Raw genomic sequence first — 24915 nt, 5'->3', positions numbered from 1 at the left:
CGCATCCGCTACAAGACCATGGTGCTTGCCTACGGAGCTGTGAGGGGAACGGCACCTCAGTACCTCCAGGCTCTGATCAGGCCCTACACCCAAATAAGGGCACTGCGTTCATCCACCTCTGGCCTGCTCGCCTCCCTACCACTGAGGAAGTACAGTTCCCGCTCAGCCCAGTCAAAACTGTTCGCTGCTCTGGCTCCCCAATGGTGGAACAAACTCCCTCACGACGCCAGGACAGTGGAGTCAATCACCACCTTCCGGAGACACCTGAAACCCCACCTCTTTAAGGAATACCTAGGATAGGATAAAGTAATCCTTCTCACCCACCCCCCCCTTAAAATATTTAGATGCACTATTGTAAAATGGCTGTTCCACTGGATGTCATAAGGTGAATGCACCAATTTGTAAGTCGCTCTGGATAAGAGCGTCTGCTAAATGACTTAAATGTAAATGTTAAATGAGGAGTGGCAATCTTTACCAAGGATCAACTTCAGTGCTCGGTTGTTTCCACCAAGTCTGTTCCCAAACAATTTGATTTGCTGGTTTTAAGCATTACACTTTTCAATGGCTCTTTGTTGACTGTTGCTGGGTGCTATCGTCCTCCATCAGCACCGGCCTGTACCCTACCTGCCCTAAGATCTCTCCTGGCTCCTTACACTAAGTCTGAATTTGAGTGCAGTATATAAAGTCAGAAAATCTGCTGTCTCAGCCACTGCCTGTCACCAAGGGAGTAAGGCTCAATCGTAGGCCCCATGCTCTTTTCAATGTACATCAACAACATAGCTCATAGCTTGTCCATCTGTCAAGACATATCAAAGCTGCAGGCTAAAGCTAGATTTAGGCTTGGTTTCCTCTATTGTAATCGCTCCTCTTTCACCACAGCTGCCAAACTAACCCTGATTCAGATGACCATCCTACCCATGCTAGATTACGGAGACATAATTTATAGATCGGAAGGCACGGGTGCCCTCAAGCGGCTAGATGTTCTTTACCATTCGGCCATCAGATTTGCCACCAATGCTCCTTATGGGACACATCACTGCACTCTATACTCCTCTGTAAACTGGTATTCTGTATACCCGTCGCAAGACCCACTAGTTAGTGCTTATTTATAAAACCTTCTCAGGCTTCACTCCGCCCTATCGGAGATATCTACTACAGCCCTCATCCTCCACATACAACACCCATTCTGCCAGTCACTTTCTTGTAAATGTCCCCAAAGCACACACAACCCTGGGTCGCTCCTCTTTTCAGTTCACTGCAGCTGCAACTGAAACAAACTGCAACAAACACTCAAACTGGACAGTACATTTTTTTATTTCACCTTTATTTAACCAGGTAGGCTAGTTGAGAACACGTTCTCATTTACAACTGCGACCTGGCCAAGATAAAGCAAAGCAGTGTGACACAGACAACAACACAGAGTTACACATGGAGTAAACAATAAACAAGCCAATAACACAATAAACAAGTCAATGACACAGTAGAAAAAAGAAAGTCTATATAAATTGTGTGCAAAAGGCATGAGGAGGTAGGCAATAAATAGGCCATAGGAGCGAATAATTACAATTTAGCAGATTAACACTGGAGTGATAATTGAGCAAATGATGATGTGCAAGTAGCGATACTGGTGTGAAAAAGAGCAGAAAAGTAAATAAAATATAAATAGTATGGGGATGAGGAAGGTAGATTGGGTGGGCTATTTACAGATGGACTATGTACAGCTGCAGCGATCAGTTAGCTGCTGATAGTTGATGTTTAAAGTTGGTGACGGAAATAAAAGTCTCCAACGTCAGCTATTTTTGCAATTCGTTCCAGTCACTGGCAGCAGAGAACTGGAAGGAAAGGCGGCCAAATGAGGTGTTGGCTTTGGAGATGATCAGTGAGATATACCTGCTGGAACGCGTGCTACGGGTGGGTGTTGTTATCGTGACCAGTGAACTGAGATAAGGTCGGAGCTTTACCTATCATAGATTTATAGATGACCTTTTATCTCAATCTCTTCATTCAAAGACTCGTTCATGGACACTCTGACAGTTGTGGCTGCTTTGCGTGATGTATTGTTGTCTCTACTTTCTTGCCCTTTGTGTTGTTGTCTGTGCCCAATAATGTTTGTACCATGTTTTGCGCTGCTACCCTGTTGTATTGTCACGTGTTGCTGCCTTGATATGTTGTTGTCTTAGGTCTGTCTTTTTGTAGTGTTGTGTCTTGTCGTGATGTGTGTTTTGTCTGTCCCCGCAGGAGGCATGTTTGCCTTTTGGTCAACCGTCATTGTAAATAAGAATTTGTTCTTAACTGACTTGCATAGTTAAATAAAGGTTAAATACATCAAATAAAGCCTTCGTGTTCTTGGGCACAGGGACTATGGTGGTCTGCTTGAAACATGTTGGTATTACAGACTCAGTCTGTAATAGGGACAGGTTGAAAATGTCAGTGAAGACACTTGCCATTTGATCAGCTCATGCTCGGAGTACACGTCCTGGTAATACAGAGTTACACAAGGCCCTGCGGCCTTGTGAATGTTGACCTGTTTAAAGGTCTTACTCACATCGACTACGGAGAGAGTGATCACACAGCCGTCCGGATCAGCTGATGCTCTCATGCATGTTTCAGTGTTACTTGCCTCGAAGCGTATGGTAGGCTCGTGTCACTGGGCAGCTCGCGGCTGTGCTTCCCTTTATAGTCTGTAATAGTTTGCATACCTTGCCACATCCAACAAGCGTCAAAGCCAGTGTAGTACGATTTAAGTGTATAGGTGCAGGGTTAGATGGAGATCCTAATCTCCTTTTCCCTTTTTTTTTTGGTGACCAAAATGTGCAATTCGCACTCCAACCTGCGAAACGCAGCAATATGCAACTAGTCTGCCGGAAAAAGCCACACAAAGAAGAAACTCGATTGTCCAGTGTTCTGGTACATAATTTTAATAAAGTTTTTTTAGGAATATCCCGTGGAATTGTGGGATAGCAATGGCGGCTTCTGTCTTTGTAAACAAAAAACGCACAATTTACAAAAGATAATAGCTAATGGTTTGAATCATTTCAAGTGGGTGGCACAGTTTTCGTACTTACATGAATGTTATTTTCCCAATAACTCGGGTTGTTAATGTTATTTAAGATCGTTTTTTGATTTACAATAAATACATGTGGCAGGTTTAGCTAGCTCGCTAAAAAAAGACTAGCTATTGTAAGCGTCTTGATAGACTCACCACCTATTGTTAAAGGTAAGCAAGCCCGTGTTTTATTAAATGGGATTTTACAATTGTACTGTAATATCGGGTGTATAGTCGTACCTATTAGTTTCATTTCCTTTTTGTAACGTAATAGCTAGCTCGCTATTTAATTCATTGGCTGAGCGATATCCAGTTATCTAGCTATGTAACGTTATCTACTTTAACGTGTTTTATTTGAAGTCACGTCTGTCACTAAATTATAATCGGTCGTTCATTGGCGTTAATGTAGTAGTAACATAATATAAGTAGCTAGTGTAGCTACAGTACTGACTAAATAGCTACGTAGCTAGCTACTGTAACAATATATAATACATTCCGTGAATTATTCAAGCGATTTTATACTTTTGATCGATTAGTTTAATGTATTAATCTCAAGTCGGTCAAATTTCCGTATGCAAAGTGCTTTTGGTTAAGTGTTTCGGTCTAAATTATCTGACACATCCTTAACGTTACGTAATTAGTAGTTGGCTAATCTCCCCAAAAATGTGGTATCCAATCCAGACAGTTGTTTGAGACCATGGATGATGATGCGTCACTGCATCGACTGGAGGGCAGTGACCCCACTGCGCAGGTTGGCGGGCTGATTGTGAAGAAGAAGAGTGCAGCAGTAGAGCCTCATGTCTTTCGTGCACCCACTCCACGCACCTCTCTCCTGGGCCTGGATCTGCTGGCAGCTCAAAAGAGAAAAGAGCGTGAGGGCAAGGAGCAGGCTGAGGCTGACAGTGATGACAGGAATAACAAGAAATCCAAGGTATCCTCCTACAAGGATTGGGAGGAAGGGAAGAGTGATTCTGGGTCTGATGAAGAAGACAAAGACGAGGAGGATCAAGGTGGTAAAAAAGAGAGGTATGTTATGTGATTTGTGATTTGGTTTGAGTTACTGTAGCCTCTTTTCGTACTGGCACAGAATACAAACTCTACCTATCAAGAGATCTAAACTGATGCATGCAGTGTTGTCTTATTGACACTTTATTCTATGTTTCATAAAGTAGCAGGAAGTACCGTGTGACTGGCTCAGAGACACCCTCTAACCCCGGAGGGGTCAGTGAAGAGTTCCGTCGCAAACACCAGCAGAGGGAGAAAGACCGGCGTGAGCATGGAATGTACGCCTCCTCCAAAGAGGACAAGAACAGAGAGAGGGAGAAGGACAGAGAGAGGATCAGAGATACGGACAGAGATCGAAGGGGTGAAAGAGGTGAGCAAAAAATGTATACATCTGCATGCACATTGTTAATATTCTGGCAATAGCGATCTTTTCTATCTATTGTGTATTTCTGACTGAAGTAATTACTAACTGTTTTGATGGCAGATGAGCGGGAACGCAGTCACAGCCGCGGTGGCGGCAGCTGTCGGTCGGAGCGTGGAGACCGCAGTGAGCGCTCACAAAGAGAAGGCTGGTCCTCCGAGCGCATCAGCCGGGGGAGCAAGAGAGAGGAGCCTTCAACGCCCCAGGCACGCCCCAAAGGTCAGTAACCCTGCCACACCCCCGGACAGGCAGTTCTTTAAGGTCCTTAGGTCACGCTTACAATACACAAACCACTCTCTCTCCCTTCATTCCTCATACCCTTTGAATCAGATGGCACTCCCTCGCGCACCAGCTGGGATGAGGATGACAGCGGCTATGCCAGCTCACGCCGTTCCCACTGGGAATCTCCCTCTCCTGCCCCTTCACACAAGGATTCTGACAAGTCTGAACGGTCGGAGCGCAGCCCCCGCTCTGGAAGGGAGAGTGAGAGGAAGGACAAGTAAGCAACTGCAGCTCAACACTTGTATGTTAATTTAACTGGGTTTAATAGTATTATTAAAAGACTCCTTTTCAGTGGTTATTAGAAATGTTATTTTCAGCTTTTAAATGAACTTTTGTTGTTTCTGTTCCCAGGTCAGTCAGAGGCCGGTATCCTGATGACACGCCCCTTCCCACCCCATCATACAAGTACAACGAATGGGCCAATGACAGGAAGCACTTGGGCTCCACTCCTCGTCTGTCCCGTGGGAAAGGTAAGCCCCTCTTTTCCCTCTCCCTCTTCCCCCAGTCACATTTGAGCTCTTATTAATGCTCTGATAAGGCTTGCTGATGTTTGTGGATTGTGTCTCTGTGCCCCAGGTAAGAATGAAGGAGAGGATGGCATCGCCTTTGATAATGATGATGAGAAGCAGCAGTGGGAGGAGGACCAGAAGGTCAGTGGACATGTGGAGTCTTGGCAGTAACACAAATGAATAGCTTTCCCAACTTTCATAAATGCACATTTCTATGTATTGACTATTGCCCTGTGGTGTTGCAGCAAGCGGACAGAGACTGGTACATGATGGACGAAGGCTATGATGAGTTCCACAACCCACTGACCTCCACCTCTGAGGATTATGTGAAGAAAAGAGAGCAGATCCTGCAGAAGCAGACACAGAAACGCATCTCTGCCCAGAGACGACAGATCAATGAGGTATGGCACTGTGTTGCTACTCTATAACCACCTCCAGCCCTGGGTGTATGTAGCCCGTTTAGTTATCGTTAATACCACCCATGGATTTTAATTTTGTGTGTGTGTGTGTGTGTTGACTGTGTTTAACGATGCGTGTTGTGTTCCTCCTGCCAGGATAATGAGCGCTGGGAGACTAACCGTATGCTGACCAGTGGAGTGGTCCAGAGGCTGGAGGTGGATGATGACTTTGAGGAGGACAACGCTGCCAAGGTCCACCTGCTGGTTCACAACCTGGTCCCACCCTTCCTGGACGGGAGGATAGTCTTCACCAAGCAGGTAATAAATCATTACAGCACATTATGGGCCAATTAAATTACCAACACTCCGCCGCTACCTGTTTATTTGGACAAGGAAGCTAAAACTTTTAATTTGTCTCTCTTCTCCAGAATTTTGGATTTGAGATCAAATGTTTTGTGAGGCGACACTTGGGTTCTGACCATACCAGGGTCGCAATATTATTTTCCATGGCAAAAATGAAAACGCAAAGCAGACCACTCTCTTTGGTCCTTTAAAAACCTGCTGTATGTAAAATATTCTGTACTATAGTTTGGAATTTTTTGGGGACTCTAGGTGACAGCATAACGATGTTTGTTTCCAACATTAGGGCAGTTTTCCTAAAGAAGTTAAATGTGCTTCGGGTTTTGTTTCCATTACCAATAACAGGGGAGGGTAGCATTTTTGGGGGGTATGATATTTATGCCTCTAACTTTCTCACTCATAATTATTCATGATTATCTGTAATCATGCTAGCATCCACATTAAAGTAGAAGTGTTCAGAAACATATTCTATTCTTATTTCCAATGAAAGTCCAAAATGACACAATTTACCATTCATTTCTATTGGGCACAACAACATCTGAAACACAACCAAAACAAACTGCACATGCATCCAATACATTTCTAGGCTCAAAAGCTTAATGTAGTCATTGCTTGCTAGGAATATGGGACCCAATACTAAACTTTCACAGAATTGAATACATTATTAGTGAATTTGTCCAAATACAGTGTCTTCAGAAAGTATTCACACCCCTTTACTTTTCCACATTTTGTTGTTGCACCTTGAATTAAATCTAATCTGAGATTTTAGGTCACTGGCCTATACACAATAATACCCCTTAATGTAAAAGTGGAATTATCCTTTTAGAAAGGTTTACAAATGAATTAAAAATAGATATCTGAAATGTCTTGAGTCTATAAGTATTCAACCCCTTTGTTATGGCAAGCCTAAATAAGTTCAGGAGTAAACATGTGCTTAATAAGTTGCATGGACTCACTCACTGTGTGCAATAGTAGTGTTCTACAGGATCTTTTTATGAATACCTCTGTACCTCACACACACACACAATTATTTCGGTAAGGTCCCTCAGTCGAGCAGTGAAATTCAAACACAGATTCAACTACAAAGACCAGGGAGGTATTCCAATGCCTTGTAAAGTAGGGCACCTATTGGTAGACTGGTAATTGTTTTTCAAAGGAAGACATTGAATATCCCTTTGAGCAAGGTAAAGCTATTAATTACACTTTGGATGGCATGTCAATACACCCAGGCAATACCAAGGTACAGGCGTCCTAACTCAGTTGCCAGTGAGGAAGGAAACCACTCAGGGATTTCACGATGAGGCCAATGGTAACTTTAAAACAGTTACAGAGTTCAATGGCTATGATGGGAGAATACTGAGGATGGATCAATATTGTCAATTAAGTTAGTATTGTGGAGTAACTACAGAGTGAAAAGCAGGAAGTCTGTGCACAATAAAACATATTCCAAAACATGCATCCTGTTTGCAGTAAGGCACTAAAGTAAAACTGCAAAAAATGTGGCAAAGAAATATTTGGGGAAAATTCAACACAACACATCATTTTCAAGCATGGTGGTGGCTGCATCATGTTATGGGTCATGGTGAGGAATAGGATGTTTTTTTTAGGATAAAAAGAAAAGGAATTGAGTTAAGAGCAGACAAAATCCTAGAATGAAACCTGGTTGTCTGCTTTCCACCAGACACTGGGAGATAAATTCACCTTTCAGCAGCACAACAAGGCCAAATATACAGTGCATTCAGAAAGTATTCAGACCCCTTGACTTTTTCCACATTTTGTTATGTTACAGCCTTGTTCTAAAATTGATTCGATCGCCCCCCCCCACAATCTACACACAATACCCCATAATGACAAAGCAAAAACAGGTTTTTAGAAATGTTTGCAAATTTATTCCAAATAACAAATGAAATCACATTTACATAACTATTTAGACTCTTTTGAAGCATCTTTGGCAACGATTACAGCCTCGAGTCTTCTTGGGTATGACGCTACAAGCTTGGCACACTTGTATTTGGGGAGTTTCTCCCATTCTTCTCTGCAGATCCTCTCAAGCTCTGTCAGGTTGGATGGGGAGCGTCACTGTACAACTTTTTTCAGGTCTCCCCAGAGATATTCGATTGGGTTCAACTCCGGGATCTGGCTGGGCCACTCAAGGACATTCGGAAACTTGTCCCGAAGCCACTCCTGCGTTGTCCCTTGGCTGTGTGCTTACGTGTCTTGGCTGTGTCCTCACCTTCCAACAGGTCGTTGTCCTGTTGGAAGGTGAACCTTAGCCCCAGTCTCAGGTCCTGAGCGCTCTGGAACAGGTTTTCATCAAATATCTCTCTGTACTTTGCTCTGATCATCTTTCCCTTGATCCTGACTATTCTCCCAGTCCCTGCCGCTGAAAAACATCCCCAAAGCATGATGCTGCCACCACCATGCTTCAGCGTAGGGATGGTGCCAGGTTTCCTCCATACGTGACGCTTGGCAGTCAGGCCAAAGAGATCAATCTGGTTTCATCAGACCAAAGAATCTTGTTTCTCATGGTCTGTGAGTCCTGTCATGTGCCTTTTACTGAGGAGTGGCTTCCGTCTGGCCACTCTACAATGGCCTGATTTGGTGGAGTGCTTCAGAGATGGTTGTCCTTCTGGATGGTTATCCCATCTCCACAGAGGAACCCTGGAGCTTTGTCAGAGTAACCATCGGGTTCTTAGTCACCTCCCTGACGAAGGCCCTTCTCCCCCGATTGTTCAGTTTGGCCGGGTAGCCAGCTCTTGGAAGAGTCTTGGTGGTTCCAATCTTCTTCCATTTAAGAATAATGGAGGCCACTGTGTTCTTGGGGACCTTCAATGCTGCAGACATTTTGTGGACCCTTCTCCAAATCGTTTTGCTCTGATGTGCGCTGTTAACTGTGGGAAGTCGGAAGTTTACATACACCTTAGCCAAATACATGTAAACTCAGTTTTTCACAATTTCTGACATTTAATCATAGTAAAACTGTCCTGTCAGGTCAGTTAGGATCACCACTTTATTTTAATAATGTGAAATGTCAGAATAATAGTAGAGAATGATTTATTTCAGCTTTTATTTATTTTTTACATTCCCAGTGGGTCAGACGTTTACATACACAGAATTAGTATTTGGTAGCATTGCCGTTAAATTGTTTAACATGGGTCAAACGTTTTGGGTAGCCTTTCACAAGCTTCCCACAATACGTTGGGTGAATTTTGGCCCATTCTTCCTGACAGAGCTGGTGTAACTGAGTCAGGTATGTAAGGCCTCCTTGCTCGCATACACTTTTTCAGTTCTTCCCAAATTTTCTATGGAATTCAGGTCAGGGCTTTGTGATGGCCACTCCAATGCCTTGATTTTGTTGTCCTTAAGCCATTTTGCCACAACTTTGGAAGTATGCTTGGGGTCATTGTCCATTTGGAAGACTCATTTGCAACCAAGCTTTAACTTCCTGACTTATGTCTTGAGATGTTGCTTCAATATATCCACATAATTTTCCTTCCACATGATGCCACTATTTTGTGAAGTTCACCAGTCCCTCCTGCAGCAAAGCACCCCCACAACATGATGCTGCCATCCCTGTGCTTCACAGTTGGGATGGTGTTCTTGGGCTTGCAAGCCACCCCCCTTTTCCCTCCAAACATAACGATGGTCATTATGGCCAAACAGTTCTATTTTTGTTTCATCAGACCAGAGGACATTTCTCCAAAAAGTACGATCTTTGTCCCCATGTGCAGTTGCAAACTGTAGGCTGGCTTTTTTTATAGTGGTTTTGGGGCAGTGGCTTCTTCCTTGCTGAGCGGCCTTTCAGGTTATGCTGATATAGGACTCGTTTTTACTGTGGATATAGATACTTCTGTACCTGTTTCCTCCAGCATCTTCAAGGTCCTTTGCTGTTGTTCTGGGATTGATTTGCACTTTCCACACCAAAGTACGTTCAGAGACAGAACGTGTCTCCTTCCTGAGCGGTATGATGGCTGCGTGGTCCCATGGTGTTTATACTTGCGTACTATTGTTTGTACAGACCTGGTACCTTCAGGCGTTTGGAAATTGCTCCCAAGGATGAACCAGACTTGTGGAGGTCTAAAATTTTTGAGGTATTGGCTGATTTCTTTTGATTTTCCCATGATGTCAAGCAAAGAGGCACTGGGTTATATCCACAGGTACAACTCCAATTGACTCAAATGATGTCAATTAGCCTATCAGAAGCTTCTAAAGCCATGAAATCCTTTTCTGGAATTTTCCAAGATGTTTCAAGGCACAGTCAACTTAGTGTATGTAAACTTCTGACCAACTGGAATACAGTGAATTATAAGTGAAATAATCCGTCTGTAAACATTTGTTGGAAAAATGACTTGTGTCATGCACAAAGTAGATATCCTAACCTACTTGCCAAAACTATAGTTTGTTAACAAGAAATTTGTGGAGGGGTTGAGGTGGACACCAAGTTGTATCTCAAGGATGATCAATGGAAACAGGATGCACCTGAGTTCAATTTTGAGGCGTCGGAATACTTATGAAAATAAGGTGACATTCTGTTCTGTCGCCTCGTATAAAACATTTGATCTCAAATTCAAAATGCTGGAGTATAGAGACAAATATGATTTTTTTCTTCACTTTCCAAATATTTTGGGGAGTGTATATACTTTTAAGGTCTGAGCCATTGGTGGAGAGCTGTTGCAGGCTTGTTGAGGGATTGTGACAGTCTGCTGATAAGTATTTGGAACTGACTGAGTAATAACTAGTGGACTTACTATCAGAGTTGCTGTGTACTGAATGCGTACGGTTGCTGATGGTTCTCTGTGCTCTAGCCGGAGCCTGTCATCCCTGTGAAAGATGCCACCTCTGACATGGCCATCATCTCCCGCAAGGGCAGCCAGCTGGTCCGCAAGCACCGCGAGCAGAAGGAACGCAAGAAGGTAGGCGATGTTTAATTAAAACAGCTATACAGTACTTGATGGTATGGTTACTGGCTGAATATCTGACCGTCATTTTGATTGTTTCTCCAGGCTCAACAGAAACACTGGGAGCTGGCAGGCACCAAGCTGGGTGACATTATGGGCATCAAGAAGACCGAGGACGGGGATAGCTCTGGGGGCAAGCCAGTGGGCGAGGATGGCAGGGTGGACTACAGGTAACAAGCCTTTTACTAAAGGCTTATTTCTTTTTCCCATTCTGAATGTTTATTAAACATCTGCTGTGACAAGAATGTGCGACAAGAACAACCTCATTAATTGCCTCCCTCTCCTCTCCTTCCTCCCTCCAGAACGGATCAGAAGTTTGCAGACCACATGAAAGATAAGAGTGAGGCCAGCAGTGAGTTTGCTAAGAAGAAGACCCTGCTGGAGCAGAGGCAGTATCTGCCCATCTTCGCTGTGAGGCAGCAGCTGCTCAACATCATCAGGTAGCTACTCTACTGGACCCGGCCTGGTTATCCTGGGACCACGTATCACCCCCGGTCTTACCCCAGATGCAGGCTTTCATTCAGGATGTATGATAAAGACATGTATGGCAATGAAGGGGGGAGTTGGGGGCTGTGAAGTCAGAATGTTCATATGTGATTTACCTTTGGTTAGAGAATGACCACATCAAAGGTGACTTAGGTAATGTTAAACAGCGTTTGTAAATCATTGACAAATACACTTCCAGATCTGTTTTTGTAAGCCGTTATTCAAGTTTCCACAGTTTCGTAAGGTTGAAAGTCCCATCAGGATTGTAATGTTATTGGTTGTGATGTGATTCTGTCCAGGGACAACAGCATTGTGATCGTGGTGGGGGAGACGGGCAGTGGGAAGACCACCCAGCTGACCCAGTACCTTCACGAGGACGGCTACACCAGTTACGGCATGGTGGGCTGCACCCAGCCCCGCAGAGTGGCAGCCATGAGCGTGGCCAAGAGAGTCAGCGAGGAGCTGGGCAGCAACCTGGGAGAGGAGGTGAGCATTCAGCTGGCTTATGGAGGAGCCACTAGACAAACATTAACTAGATCTTAGAAACAGTGATCTATGGATCAGTCAAAGCAGTAGATAACTAGTCTTATCAGTTAACCCAGTGTAACAGACCTGGCAAGAGTTTAGGAACTGCAATGAACTTGTTTATAGAGAAACGGAACTACCCCAGAACAGAATAAGTGTGTGTGTGTCCCACCAGATATCAATGTTCACTGTGTGTAGAGGTCATCTGTTAATTGATGTTGAGTCATGGTGCTGTCTTGGTTTTCCTTATGGATTTGACGCTTTTATTCATATGTTGTGCAACACTGCCATCTAGTGGTGATTCAGAGATTGTACACCACTTCCATTCTACAACTTGTCATGGAACTCTCCTCGCCAGCTCGTTTCTTTGGTTGACCCGTAGCACTGTCGTTTGAAGGCCGTAATTCATACGTGGAATGTAAATGTACGTAGTTCACTACTAAACCATTCATTTACATTTTTGTTGCTTTGCAGGTGGGTTATGCGATCCGTTTTGAGGACTGTACGTCGGAGAAGACTGTGATAAAGTACATGACAGACGGTATCCTGCTGAGAGAGTCTCTCAGAGAGTCCGATCTGGACCACTACAGTGCTGTCATCATGGACGAGGCCCACGAACGCTCCCTCAACACAGACGTGCTGTTCGGCCTGCTACGAGAGGTGAGGGAGACACCTTTTCTTTCTTTTTCTCCAGGTCGTTTGTATGTTTAGTGGATAGAGTGGTATAGAGGTGCAGGTGGGATCGAGAGTGCTGAAAGAGCAGTGGGCCGGCTTAGACTGCCAGTCCAGGGAGACACTTTTACAACTCCCTGGATGTTATTCAATTGTGAATCTTTTGCATATGTTTTATTCTGAGGCTTTGTTTGTTTTGTAAGCAGTAGTAGAACTCTCTGTCCTTTTCTTCCAGGTTGTATCGAGGCGTTCTGACCTCAAGCTGATAGTCACCTCAGCCACCATGGACTCTGACAAATTTGCTGCATTTTTCGGCAACGTTCCCATATTCCACATTCCAGGAAGAACATTCCCTGTAGACATCTTATTCAGCAAGGTATTGTGTCCAACTCTCCATTCAACATCTCTTCCTTATTACAGATATGTTTTTACAGGGAGTCAACACAGCCATTTAATTTGCATAATGACTTATACCCTGACTAGACCGGCCACATTTTGTGCGCGAGGGTTGCAAAATAAATGTACACATGCATGTTTTTCAATCATTTCATCCACACTACTTGGTTGTATTTCAGATGCTCGATGCAATGCAAGTCCCGCCTCTTCCATCTCCTTATTGGTTTTCACGAAGATACAAACCCATGTGGGTGCTTTTAAAGACTAACAAGGAGAGATGAATCAAAGATAACTAAGAACTAACTTGGTTTCACTTTTGTCTGTGGGTTAATCATCATAGTAGAGAAATGCACACATTTGTCAAATTGACAAAGAACCAGCTAAAAAGAGGACCATTTACATGTCTGGTAAAATAACATCCCTGGAGAAACTGCGAGCAACAGCTATCTAGCTGAATGTCCATGAACGTTTCATGTGTTTCCACCTTTCCTGAAATGAATAGAATTGATTCACAGTTGGGTTTGGTATTTTAACCTGCGTGTAATGGTCGCGCCAGGTGGGGATAGAGAAAATGATCACGCGCACAATGGACTCAGCCACGGGGACCGGTTAAGTCATGGAGTAAGACTACTGTTATTTGTACCAAGGTAGTGTGTGGTTGCTGTGTATTCTAACAGTGTTGTGTGTTTGGGCAGACTCCCCAGGAAGACTATGTGGAGGCAGCAGTGAAGCAGGCCCTACAGATCCACCTTAGTGGTATGGGGGGAGACATCCTCATCTTCATGCCTGGCCAGGAGGACATCGAGGTGACGTCAGACCAGATTGTGGAGCGTCTGGAGGATCTGGAGAGCGCCCCTCCTCTGACTGTACTGCCCATCTACTCCCAGCTGCCCTCTGACCTCCAGGCCAAGATCTTCCAGAAGGTAACCAATAACACCCAGTTACTGTTACACTAACATGTACAGTTGGAACTCTTAACATACTGCAGTATCCTTTGTACACAAGCATACTTGCTGTTAGGTAGTCGGAATGCATATACAGTGCATTCGGAAAGTATTCAGATCCCTTGACTTTTTCCACATTTTGTTAGGTTACAGCTTTATTCTAAGATGAAATAAAACATTTCGTCATCAATCTACACATAATACCCCATAATGACAAAGCAAAACCAGTAAAAAAAAATATTTAAACAATTATTTGGTCTGATGAAACCAAGATTGAACTCTTTGGCCGGAATGCCAAGCGTCACGTCTGGAGGAAACCTGGCACCATCCCTACGTTGAAGCATGGTGGTGGCAGCATCATGCTGTGGGGATGTTTTTCAGCGGCAGGGACTGGGAGACTAGTCAGGATCGAGGGAAAGATGAACGGAGCAAAGTACAGAGAGATCCTTGATGAAAACCTCCTCCAGAGCACTCAGGACCTGACTGGGGTGAAGGTTCACCGTCAAACAGGAAAACGATCCTAAGCACACAGCCAAGACAATGCAGTAGTGGCTTCGGGAGAAGTTTACAAATGTCCTTGAGTGGCCCAGACAAAGCCTGGACTTGAAACCGATCTCTAACATATCTGGAGAGGCCTGAAAATAGCTATACAGTGACCATCCCCATCCAACTTGACAGTTTGAGAGGATCTGCAGAGAAGAATGGGAGAAAATCCCCAAATACAGGTGTGCCAAGCTTGTATCTTCATACCCAAGAAGACTAGAGGCTGTAATCGCTTCAACAAAGTACTGAGCTCGTGGTGCTTCAACAAAGTACTGAGTAAAGGGTCTGAATACTTATGTAAAACATTATTTATTTTTGTCATTATGGGGTATTGTGTGTAGATTGATGAGGGGGAAACAGCCATTTATTCCATTTTAGAATTAGGCTGTAACGTGAAAGTCAAGGGGTTTGAATACTTTCCGAAGGCACTGTATATTACACAAAAAGGAACACGTCCTTCTTACTGGTAAAGTGACGTGTAGCTAATGTCTTTGTTATGTTCTCTAACCGCCAGGCTCCAGATGGTGTGAGGAAGTGCATCGTTGCCACCAACATTGCCGAGACCTCCCTGACTGTGGATGGTATCATGTTTGTTGTGGATGCTGGATACTGCAAACTCAAGGTACCCTGTCACCCTCACTATCTTCCCCAGACTATCAAATGATATAGACAAGCCATGTTAGGATAGTATTTCTCTGTGTTTTGATGCTGATGTGTTCTCTTTGACAGGTGTTCAACCCTCGCATTGGTATGGATGCCCTGCAGGTGTACCCCATCAGCCAGGCTAACGCCAATCAGCGTGCGGGCAGAGCAGGACGTACAGGGCCGGGCCAGTGTTACAGGTAAGTCACTGTCTACACACACTTACTCACACTCACGTAGTCTCACACTCCAATGTGCAGTCCTCCCACCTTCCTCAGTTTCCAGAGGGCTGCCCTTGTCCTCCAGTTGTGGTAGAGAAGTATGTGATGTTTGAGAGTTCCAGTCAGGGCTAGCAGGAAGGGAGTATTCACATGTCAAGACTGTCCTGGCTTCTAGAAAGATACTTCAATACTCCTCTACATCTGACTGAAGCAGTCTGGAACTAAAATATTAGATCAGCCATATCTTCCCCTTTTCATGTCTATCTGGGCCTAGATACAGGAATAAACAGGCTGAATTACACAATTCTCCTCACTCTGCCTGCTATCTCATTCCAACCGCTCCTATCCACCAAAAAGGTAGAACACCAGCTAACAACATTAGCATCCATTTGTATGGTGAGCCGTGCTGAAACGGGTGTCTATCTGAAGCGCGATTGTGTGTGTGTTGTTGTTGTGTGTAATGCCGCCGCCGGTGTTTCATCCTCTGGCTGATGCACATCAGAGCTCCCCTCAGATGGGCTGTCCAGGCCTCGGATCTGCAAGGCGGACGGGCTGCTTTCAAAGCCATCAGAGGCTGGGAGGGAGAGAAGGAGGGAGAATCCTAATCTCCACAGGATTTCATGCAGTTTAACTCTGTTTACAGCAGGGAGAATGTGACACAAAAGCCTGTTCTCTCTGAGATTTCGCATGACCTTTCACCTATCTGTCATACTACACCAAGTTGAGGGAGATGGTGACACGCACACTAGACAAAAGATTGTTTTGCCTTGTAAATGAGCTTGGAATTTTATAAAAGCCCCCCCCAAGATTACACCCTGTGAATAATCAATTTGGGAGTTGAGCTTTAGAGTGGGTGGGGCCTAGGCGTTTGGAGGGGCGGGAGGTGACGTGTGTGTGCCATGCTGGGTGACTCGACTTGTGTGGCGAATCTGCTACTCAAAGCACCTCTTAGCTGTGACTGCACCCAACACACACACACAGTACATCTCCAGCCCTGAGGACATTCACATAACCCGGCATAAAAAACCACAGATCATTCCCTCATAATGCACACACTTCAGAGGGATTAGCCACTATCTGAAATGGTTGAGAGATGCTTTGTTAGGCCAGACCTATCAGTCTGAAGCAGCGATGGGAGCTGCTCTAAATAGTTTGGTTAGTAAATACCTCATAAGTAGCTTGGTTAAATGTTTATAATGTGCAGTAGGCCTGTCTCTTTGCCCTTCTCTAAATGTCAGTTGGGGAGCGTTCAGCTTTCATGGAAACGGAGGCTTCTCAATCACAGTGCCATTGTTACAGGGTTAGAGCACTGTGCCGTTGTTACAGGGTTAGAGCACGGTGCCGTTGTTACAGGGTTAGAGCACGGTGCCGTTGTTACAGGGTTAGAGCACGGTGCCGTTGTTACAGGGTTAGAGCACGGTGCCGTTGTTACAGGGTTAGAGCACGGTGCCGTTGTTACAGGGTTAGAGCACGGTGCCGTTGTTACAGGGTTAGAGCACGGTGCCGGTGTTACAGGGTTAGAGCACGGTGCCGTTGTTACAGGGTTAGAGCACGGTGCCGTTGTTACAGGGTTAGAGCACGGTGCCGTTGTTACAGGGTTAGAGCACGGTGCCGTTGTTACAGGGTTAGAGCACGGTGCCGTTGTTACAGGGTTAGAGCACGGTGCCGTTGTTACAGGGTTAGAGCACGGTGCCGTTGTTACAGGGTTAGAGCACGGTGCCGTTGTTACAGGGTTAGAGCACGGTGCCGTTGTTACAGGGTTAGAGCACGGTGCCGTTGTTACAGGGTTAGAGCACTGTGCCGTTGTTACAGGGTTAGAGCACGGTGCCGTTGTTACAGGGTTAGAGCACGGTGCCGTTGTTACAGGGTTAGAGCACGGTGCCGTTGTTACAGGGTTAGAGCACGGTGCCGTTGTTACAGGGTTAGAGCACGGTGCCGTTGTTACAGGGTTAGAGCACGGTGCCGTTGTTACAGGGTTAGAGCACGGTGTGAAGTCATCAGTGCCATGCCGAGCGGGTTTAACCAGATGGTGAAGACAGCATCTCCAGACCTGTCACTCCATGGAGCATTTGTGCATTTACAAAAAAATGTGTCTGCTAGATTATTCAATAACCTCCCCCGTTGGTGTCGCTCTCACTCCATCTTTCCTTCTCCTCCTCTCCTCTGTCCATCCAGGCTGTACACCCAGAGCGCCTTCAAGAATGAGATGTTGACCACCACCATCCCAGAGATTCAGCGGACCAACCTGGCCAACGTGGTGCTGCTGCTCAAATCCCTGGGGGTCCAGGACCTGCTGCTCTTCCACTTCATGGACCCCCCGCCTGAGGACAACATGCTGAACTCCATGTACCAGCTGTGGATCCTGGGGGCCCTGGACAACACAGGTGGGTCTCTGGCCTGGCCTGGACCACATCACTCAAGATTAGGCCACTAAATGTACAAATTGATCAAATATAATATTTGATCTCAGAAAACAAGGTTAAAATAGGGTGGGATAAGTATGTGTTCCCCACCAGCAATACAGCCAACAGATTAACAATAACTACAGATTAACAATAACTACATGTGCGAGGAGAGATTTGGATGATGGAACTAGTCAATAGGTTGCTGTAATGGTATGTACATGCACTGCACACCGTAATGTATAGAGCTAGGTAGCACTGTGGTGTAGGTAGTGGAGTAATTGCATAGTGCTTTATCCTCTGTTAGATTTGACTGGCTGAGTCTCATCTCTGTCTCATCTGAGCCAGATCCCTGGGGATTAGGGGATTTGGTGTCTGTGGAGGACTTTTGACGTTTGCCTGTGTGGTGTGTTAACAGCAGATTATCTCTGATTTAAGGTTTACCTGGCCAATACAGCCTGTTCTGCCTCTGAACTTTCCCTCTAAGCTCCTTTATAGTCTGTCATGTAATCATTTAAATCAGAGCTGCCAAAGTTAGATTTAAATATGATTTTGTAACCATCATCCTATGTCAGCACTCTCTCTCTCTCAGGGCTATAGACAGGAAGGTGTCACCTGTATTGTGTTCCCCCTCTCCTCTGTCTGTAGACAGGAAGTGTTAATATTTGTGTCCCCCTCAGGTTCCCTGACGCCCACTGGGAGGCTGATGGTGGAGTTCCCTCTGGACCCGGCTCTGTCCAAGATGCTGATCGTATCATGTGACATGGGCTGCAGTGCTGACATCCTCATCATCGTCTCCATGCTGTCTGTACCGGCCATCTTCTACAGGCCTAAGGTAGATGTCATTGAGATCACCAACGGATTCATGTCTTAATGTGTTGCTAATGTTTGTTTATCTTACTGTTAAGAAAAATGACCCCTGTATTTCCTCTGTGTCCCGACCTTTCCAGGGTCGTGAGGAGGAGAGTGACCAGGTGAGGGAGAAGTTCTCTGTCCCAGAGAGTGACCACCTGACCTACCTGAACGTCTACCTGCAGTGGAAGAACAACAACTATTCCAGCATCTGGTGCAACGAACACTTCATCCACACCAAGGCCATGCGAAAGGTCAGACCACGCCCTTGTCCTTTACCCTCTCTGACCAGTCTCCCTGGTTTAGGATCGAAATGCACTTGATTACCACTTTGCATCACAATAGTCACACACTGAGCAATGTGTATTGAATGTCCTCTTGTGTTGGTTCTCCGGTAGCTAACGTGTCTCTGTGTGTGGTGGGTGTTTCAGGTGCGCGAGGTGCGCTCGCAGCTCAAAGACATCATGGTGCAGCAGAGGATGAACCTGGTGTCCTGTGGCTCAGACTGGGACATCATCAGGAAGTGTATCTGTGCTGCCTACTTCCACCAGGCAGCCAAGCTGAAAGGCATAGGGGAGTATGTGAATGTGAGGACAGGCATGCCCTGCCACCTCCACCCCACCAGCTCTCTGTTTGGCATGGGCTACACCCCAGACTACATCACCTACCACGAGCTGGTCATGACCACCAAGGTAACAGACCCAGCCTCCACACAGCTACGCTATGATCTGGACTGTTCAGAGATGATGTTCTACACCTTGACTACACCAGAAAGAGCTGTCATATATATCAGCCTTTTAGCTCTGTTACTGTGTTCTAATGTGTTGTAACCTGTGTTGTTTGATGTCCCTCCTGTAGGAGTACATGCAGTGTGTGACTGCGGTGGATGGGGAGTGGCTGGCTGAGCTGGGGCCCATGTTCTACAGCGTTAAACAGGCAGGGAAGAGCAGGATGGTAAGCTCTTCGGCCCTACTTCCTCCCTCCCTACGTCTCATGGTTAGTTCCTCCTCCCTCTGTCCTTTTCTCTCCTCTCACCCCTCTGTTCCTCTCTCTCTCTCTGTGCAGGAGAACCGGCGGCGGGCCAAGGAGGAGATCACTAACATGGAGGAGGAGATGTCTCTGGCGGAGCAGCAACTGAGGAGCAGGAGAGAGGATCAGGACAGGAAGAGTAACGTGGGCAGCGTCAGGTATACACTCATCTACCTTCATCTATTCTTCAGAGAGGTTTCACTCTGACAATAGTCCCAGTCGCTATCAAATAGACCGCCGCGGCCTCACCCGCCTGTGGTTACCTTGGTTACCCAATTGGCTCACAGCAACATCTTTACCTTTTTCAAACGCAAGTTTCTTACAAAGCTACATTTAAGAAAAGTACATGTCTAAAGATTACTTTTCCACATTGCCGAGCGTTCCCGCTACCTAGAAAAATGTAATATTGAAAGGCTTCCCTCATGCCCCTTTTCATGACGCCGCTAACTTAAGCCATGTGAGTGCTAGCTAGCTACCAACCAGAACATTAAGCTAGCCAAGACCAACAACACACTATAAAGCTACAAGTAGTGAGTGGAATTACAACCAGACTGTACTTAACAAGTTAAATGTCTTACATGTGATTAAATGTTTTTTACACACATTGCTACGTGTAGCCTACTTGGACACCACGTCCCCACATTTCCCACTGTCCCACACCGAATAGCCTGAAGCCACAGGGCTCTTCTCACAGGCTCCATTTCCCTACGTGGGAACATTGTGAACCCTAGGTCGGGATTTTTGACCTGGTTAAATGTACATCGAACAACATTGCAGCTTTTCTGTATGTTTTGTTATTTCTGTATAACAGAAAAATTGACGCAAAGTTTGCTCTTTTACAATGGGGGTCAATGGGAAATGTTCGTTTTCCAGAATGGGCCCCTTCCGAGTCGTAGAAACTGGTTAATTTTGCTGCTTCTCTACCCATCTCTCTCTAATTATCTCTGCCTCTCCTTCTCTCTTATCCTCTTTGTCTTCTCTACCATCTCTCTCTCTAATTATCTTTGTCTCTCCTTCTCTCTTATCCTCTTTGTCTTCTCTACCATCTCTCTCTCTAATTATCTTTGTCTCTCCTTCTCTCTTATCCTCTTTGTCTTCTCTACCATCTCTCTCTCTAATTATCTTTGTCTCTCCTTCTCTCTTATCCTCTTTGTCTTCTCTACCATCTCTCTCTCTAATTATCTTTGTCTCTCCTTCTCTCTTATCCTCTTTGTCTTCTCTACCATCTCTCTCTCTAATTATCTTTGTCTCTCCTTCTCTCTTATCCTCTTTGTCTTCTCTACCATCTCTCTCTCTAATTATCTTTGTCTCTCCTTCTCTCTTATCCTCTTTGTCTTCTCTACCATCTCTCTCTCTAATTATCTTTGTCCTCTCCTTTCTCCCTTATCCTCTTTGTCTTCTCTACCTCTCTCATTTTCCATGATGAGCTTTTCTCACCTCCAGTCCTTCCAGACGAGACAAAAATAAATAATATTGACTCCTGGCTGACCCCCATTACTGCTGCAATTTAAATGGTGCCACAGCAGAGGGGAGAAAGAAGACAGCGTTTATTTTCAAATTAGAAGGGACACCTTTTTAGTTTGCACCTGTTCCATAAGGCTCACAAAAGAGATGTGTTTGGGAGGGTAAAAAATAACACTTTGATATAGCAATAAATCTGCTGATTAATTAACAATAAGAGTGTGTGTCTGTCAGTCTCCAAAATGATCACATTAAAACGCAGAGGATTAAGGAATAGATTAGAGAACGAGCGCCTCAGAATTATGATAATAAACATGGCTGGCTCTCGTGGGCTGTCAGCTGCTTTTGTCCGCCTCTGCCTGTGAACACAAGCATCCCTTCACCGTGCCGGGGCCCCATGAAACACTTCTACGACACATTTTGATCTGGTTCCTGTCTGTCATTCAGCAACCCCCACCCTTACTCAGATAAGTGGGCTCAAAGCTTTAAGTCAGTGATTTTATGGGAGCTTTTATTCAATGTAAATGCAGGGCAATGAGAAGTGTTCTGTCGTTGTATGTGAAAGTGGTGGTAGGAATGAGGGTGCCGTCTTCCCTCTGCTGTGTTCACCAAACACCTGTGTGTGGAAAGAAGAGTGGCCCTCAGACAGAGAGCTCTTAAAGCACTTGACAACAATATATCTGTCTACTAGACCTAGAATGATCCATCCTGCTTCCAAACTCTGCTTTTACTGAGGATTATGTAAAGGGAGGCACATTAGTTAGGATTTGGCTTTAATCTCAGCCAGGCTATCCTCCTCACTTCTCCATATCCTCCTACCAGCAGGCCTCTCAGGACGTGTGTGTGTGTGTGTGTGTGTGTGTGTGTGTGTGTGTGTGTGTGTGTGTGTGTGTGTGTGTGTGTGTGTGTGTGTGTGTGTGTGTGTGTGTGTGTGTGTGTGTGTGTGTGTGTGTGTGTGTGTGTGTGTGTGTGTGTGAGACATTGGAAAATAAAGGTGAAAGACTTTCTTGGCCTCTAGAAATCACCTTGTTAAATTAAAGTTTAATTTAATAAATAAATACATTTTGAAGGCCTGAGGACATTGTTGTGACTTTAGCTGGGGGTGAGGTGGGGTGGACAGAACTGAGGGATGGAGGGAAGGACTGGGTTATGACCTGATGGCTGTAACTGCTGGTGTGTGTGAGGACTGAGGAGGGAGGGAATGCTGGGTAGTGTCAGAGTGTCACGCTGCTGTAATTAAAGATGATAGATTTGCTGTCAGCAGCGTCCGCTTATCCCCCTGTTAGCCTGTCCCCCCCCCCCGTTAGCCTGTCTCCCTCCCGTTAGCCTGCCCCCCACCTGTTAGCCTGTCCTGTCCACCCACCTGCTAGCCTGTCTGTCTCTCCCGTTAGCCTGCCCCCCCCCTGTTAGCCTGTCTCCCACCTGCTAGCCTGTCTCCCCCCTGCTAGCCTGTCCCATTATGTCTGACATGGCAAGTGTAAAAAAAAAAGTGCCTTCTGTTATTGCCAATTGTCTATTCTTTTGTCTCGATAGGGCTGTGAAAATCTGCACCCCGGGAAGGAAGGAAGAGGCACCCATGACCCCAAAGCGCACCCCAGCTCGTTTTGGGCTCTAGATCTTCTGTTAAGACTTAAACACTTGAACTCACCACTAAATATCACCTGTATGTGTACCATACCATCACTGGATGAGCTTTGCTGAGAGGGCTTGGATAACTGTCCCTCCTATTGTTTGGTACTAGCTGCAGTTCAGACAGAGGCCAGCAGAGGTAGAACTTGTATAAGACATGAGGCTCCCGTAACAGACCTTTTCTGTCAGCAAATCCACATAGTGTCCCTCCATTTTTACGTGCAGAGAGATGCAGTATACGGCTGTTAGAATGCAGTATTTTCTATTTCTGTGATAGTAAAAAAACGAACAAAAAAAACAATGATGAAACATAATTGAAAAGGTATAGTCTTTAAAGGGTATTTCATATACTTTGAAAATCTGCCAAAGCCTTTATCATAATCCTTCACAGGCTACAGTGTCCAAGCAGGAAACCTTTAGTTGTTCCATCTCATGCTGTACCCTACAAGGGGCTGTTTTCTTGATGGTAGTCTCTCCCGATCAATATAAACTATGTTCAATAAGGCTGGGAATTGCCAGGGACCTCACCATATTAGCATGATACTTTGGTGCTGATACGATATGTATTGCAATTCGATACTGTGATTTTATTGTGAGTCGATGTTCCCGAACATATTGCTCACCATGTATCTGCTGCAGAGGGACAAGAGAGAGCTCCATGAGAAACGAGTTTTGATCAGTCATGGAAATAAAAGTTCTGAATACAAAAGATGGAGAACAAGCAATGGAAGGAAAATACTGGCGTTTTGGTACAGGCAACTAGCGCAAAAATAATATTGTGATATTGTCAAAACAATGAAATATCGTCAAATAATATCCCGATATGTAACTGTATAGACCCCCCCCCCCCCCCTACTAGTGTTTAAGTAGTGCTGCATTGTGCTGTCAGTCATAAGTGGGCGGCTGGTCCAAACTAGTCTGATCCCGTAGTGTGTTCATTGGGCTGTATGACATTCAGTGTGAGTAGAGAGAGGAGGCAGAAGTAGTACTGTCGTGTGTCCATGAATTCTGCCTGATTTATTTTTCAATTTCATCATGTCCCTCTCAAATCTCCTTCAAGAGATCATTTTCACCTTGTACAACTGGCTGACCTCTGTATCCTTTTGTATGTCGTGTGTAGCAAATGGCCTGTGCCATGGTGAAGTGCCCCTTCACTGACTGAAGCATTATCCAAACTGTGCTTGTGGCATGAGTGTCTCAGACCTTATATCTGGAGCTATCTTAACAACACCCTTCATGCAAACTGTTTGGAGGACAAGCTTTAGCAATTGAGCTTTTCCTAACCCCATTAGCCCTCCACAGCACTGTAATATTCCTCAGCTTCTCTCCGTTTACACATGAATGTCAGAACCTGGATGAAACTCATGATGGCCTCAGCCTCTCATGGTCCTTGTGTTGAAAATGGCCACCAATTTTATCTTGAGATTCCCCTCCAAGTCAAGTGGGTGAATGATCCCAGAAATGTATTTTGCAGGGCCCATGGTTGGAGTTGATATGTGTGTGTAACTGTGGCACGTCTCTTAGATCAGGGTTTCCCAAACTCAGTCCCAGGGGCATGTTTTGGTCCTTGCACTACACAGCTGATTCAAATAATCAAAGCATAATGATTAGTTGGTTATTTGATTCAGCTGTGTAGTCCTAGGGCAAAAACCAAAACGTGCACCTGGGGGGCCCCAGGACTGAGTTTCGGAGACCCTGTCTTACATCATGTCTCTTCACCAGACTGATATGTCCTGCACTTGAGTAGTCAGATTTAGCAAGGTGTTTCAGCAAGTTCCAAGCGGTGGACTTGATTCTGAAGTCATTCATTCTGTGTACTAGATTGACTTTGTATAGTTTTGTACAGACCAGTATCTTGTCTTGTGGTGGTCAGTGATTCTGTTTTGTGATGTGAAATTAGGCTCTGGTAACACCAGCCCATGGTTTGCGAATATAATTTTTAACTTGACTACAGTTTGGGAACTGAAAATAAATGGTCTTATTTTTTACTCTGTTGGTTTATGTGTCCTTGATTCCCTCACCACAGGTAAAACAAAGTAAACACCATCTCAGTCAGAGCCTAAGGGCTCGATTGAATTTGCATTGCGGAAGTGCTGTAGTAAAGCGCAATTGAAATGTAAAGGTCATTTCTGAT

At 45.1% G+C, this 24915-nt stretch overlaps 1 protein-coding gene across 3 annotated transcripts; it reads left to right on the top strand.

The window, feature by feature from the left end:
- The first annotated feature begins 2931 nt into the window (after positions 1-2931).
- LOC124033763 (pre-mRNA-splicing factor ATP-dependent RNA helicase PRP16-like) lies at positions 2932-24769 on the top strand. Of its 3 annotated transcripts, none has more exons than XM_046346012.1 (25): positions 2932-3217; positions 3728-4072; positions 4219-4421; positions 4536-4691; positions 4803-4971; positions 5106-5224; positions 5331-5404; positions 5509-5664; positions 5818-5979; positions 10827-10934; positions 11025-11149; positions 11282-11419; positions 11765-11951; positions 12465-12650; positions 12898-13038; positions 13754-13981; positions 15060-15167; positions 15275-15387; positions 17584-17792; positions 18491-18645; positions 18761-18916; positions 19094-19354; positions 19521-19616; positions 19728-19849; positions 22686-24769. In XM_046346012.1, the coding sequence occupies exons 2-25, from the start codon at positions 3744-3746 to the stop codon at positions 22765-22767; spliced, it is 3783 nt and encodes a 1260-aa protein (XP_046201968.1). In that variant the 5' UTR covers positions 2932-3217; positions 3728-3743; the 3' UTR covers positions 22768-24769. The 3 variants fall into 3 exon arrangements, with proteins under 3 accessions (XP_046201968.1, XP_046201966.1, XP_046201967.1); XM_046346010.1 differs by having other exon boundaries at positions 4216-4421; XM_046346011.1 differs by having other exon boundaries at positions 2947-3039; positions 4216-4421.
- Positions 24770-24915: the final 146 nt, after the last annotated feature.

The sequence above is a fragment of the Oncorhynchus gorbuscha genome, linkage group LG04, assembly GCF_021184085.1.
Source record: "Oncorhynchus gorbuscha isolate QuinsamMale2020 ecotype Even-year linkage group LG04, OgorEven_v1.0, whole genome shotgun sequence".
NCBI classification, from domain to species: Eukaryota; Metazoa; Chordata; class Actinopteri; order Salmoniformes; family Salmonidae; genus Oncorhynchus; species Oncorhynchus gorbuscha.
This window is presented reverse-complemented; position numbering and strand designations above follow the sequence as displayed.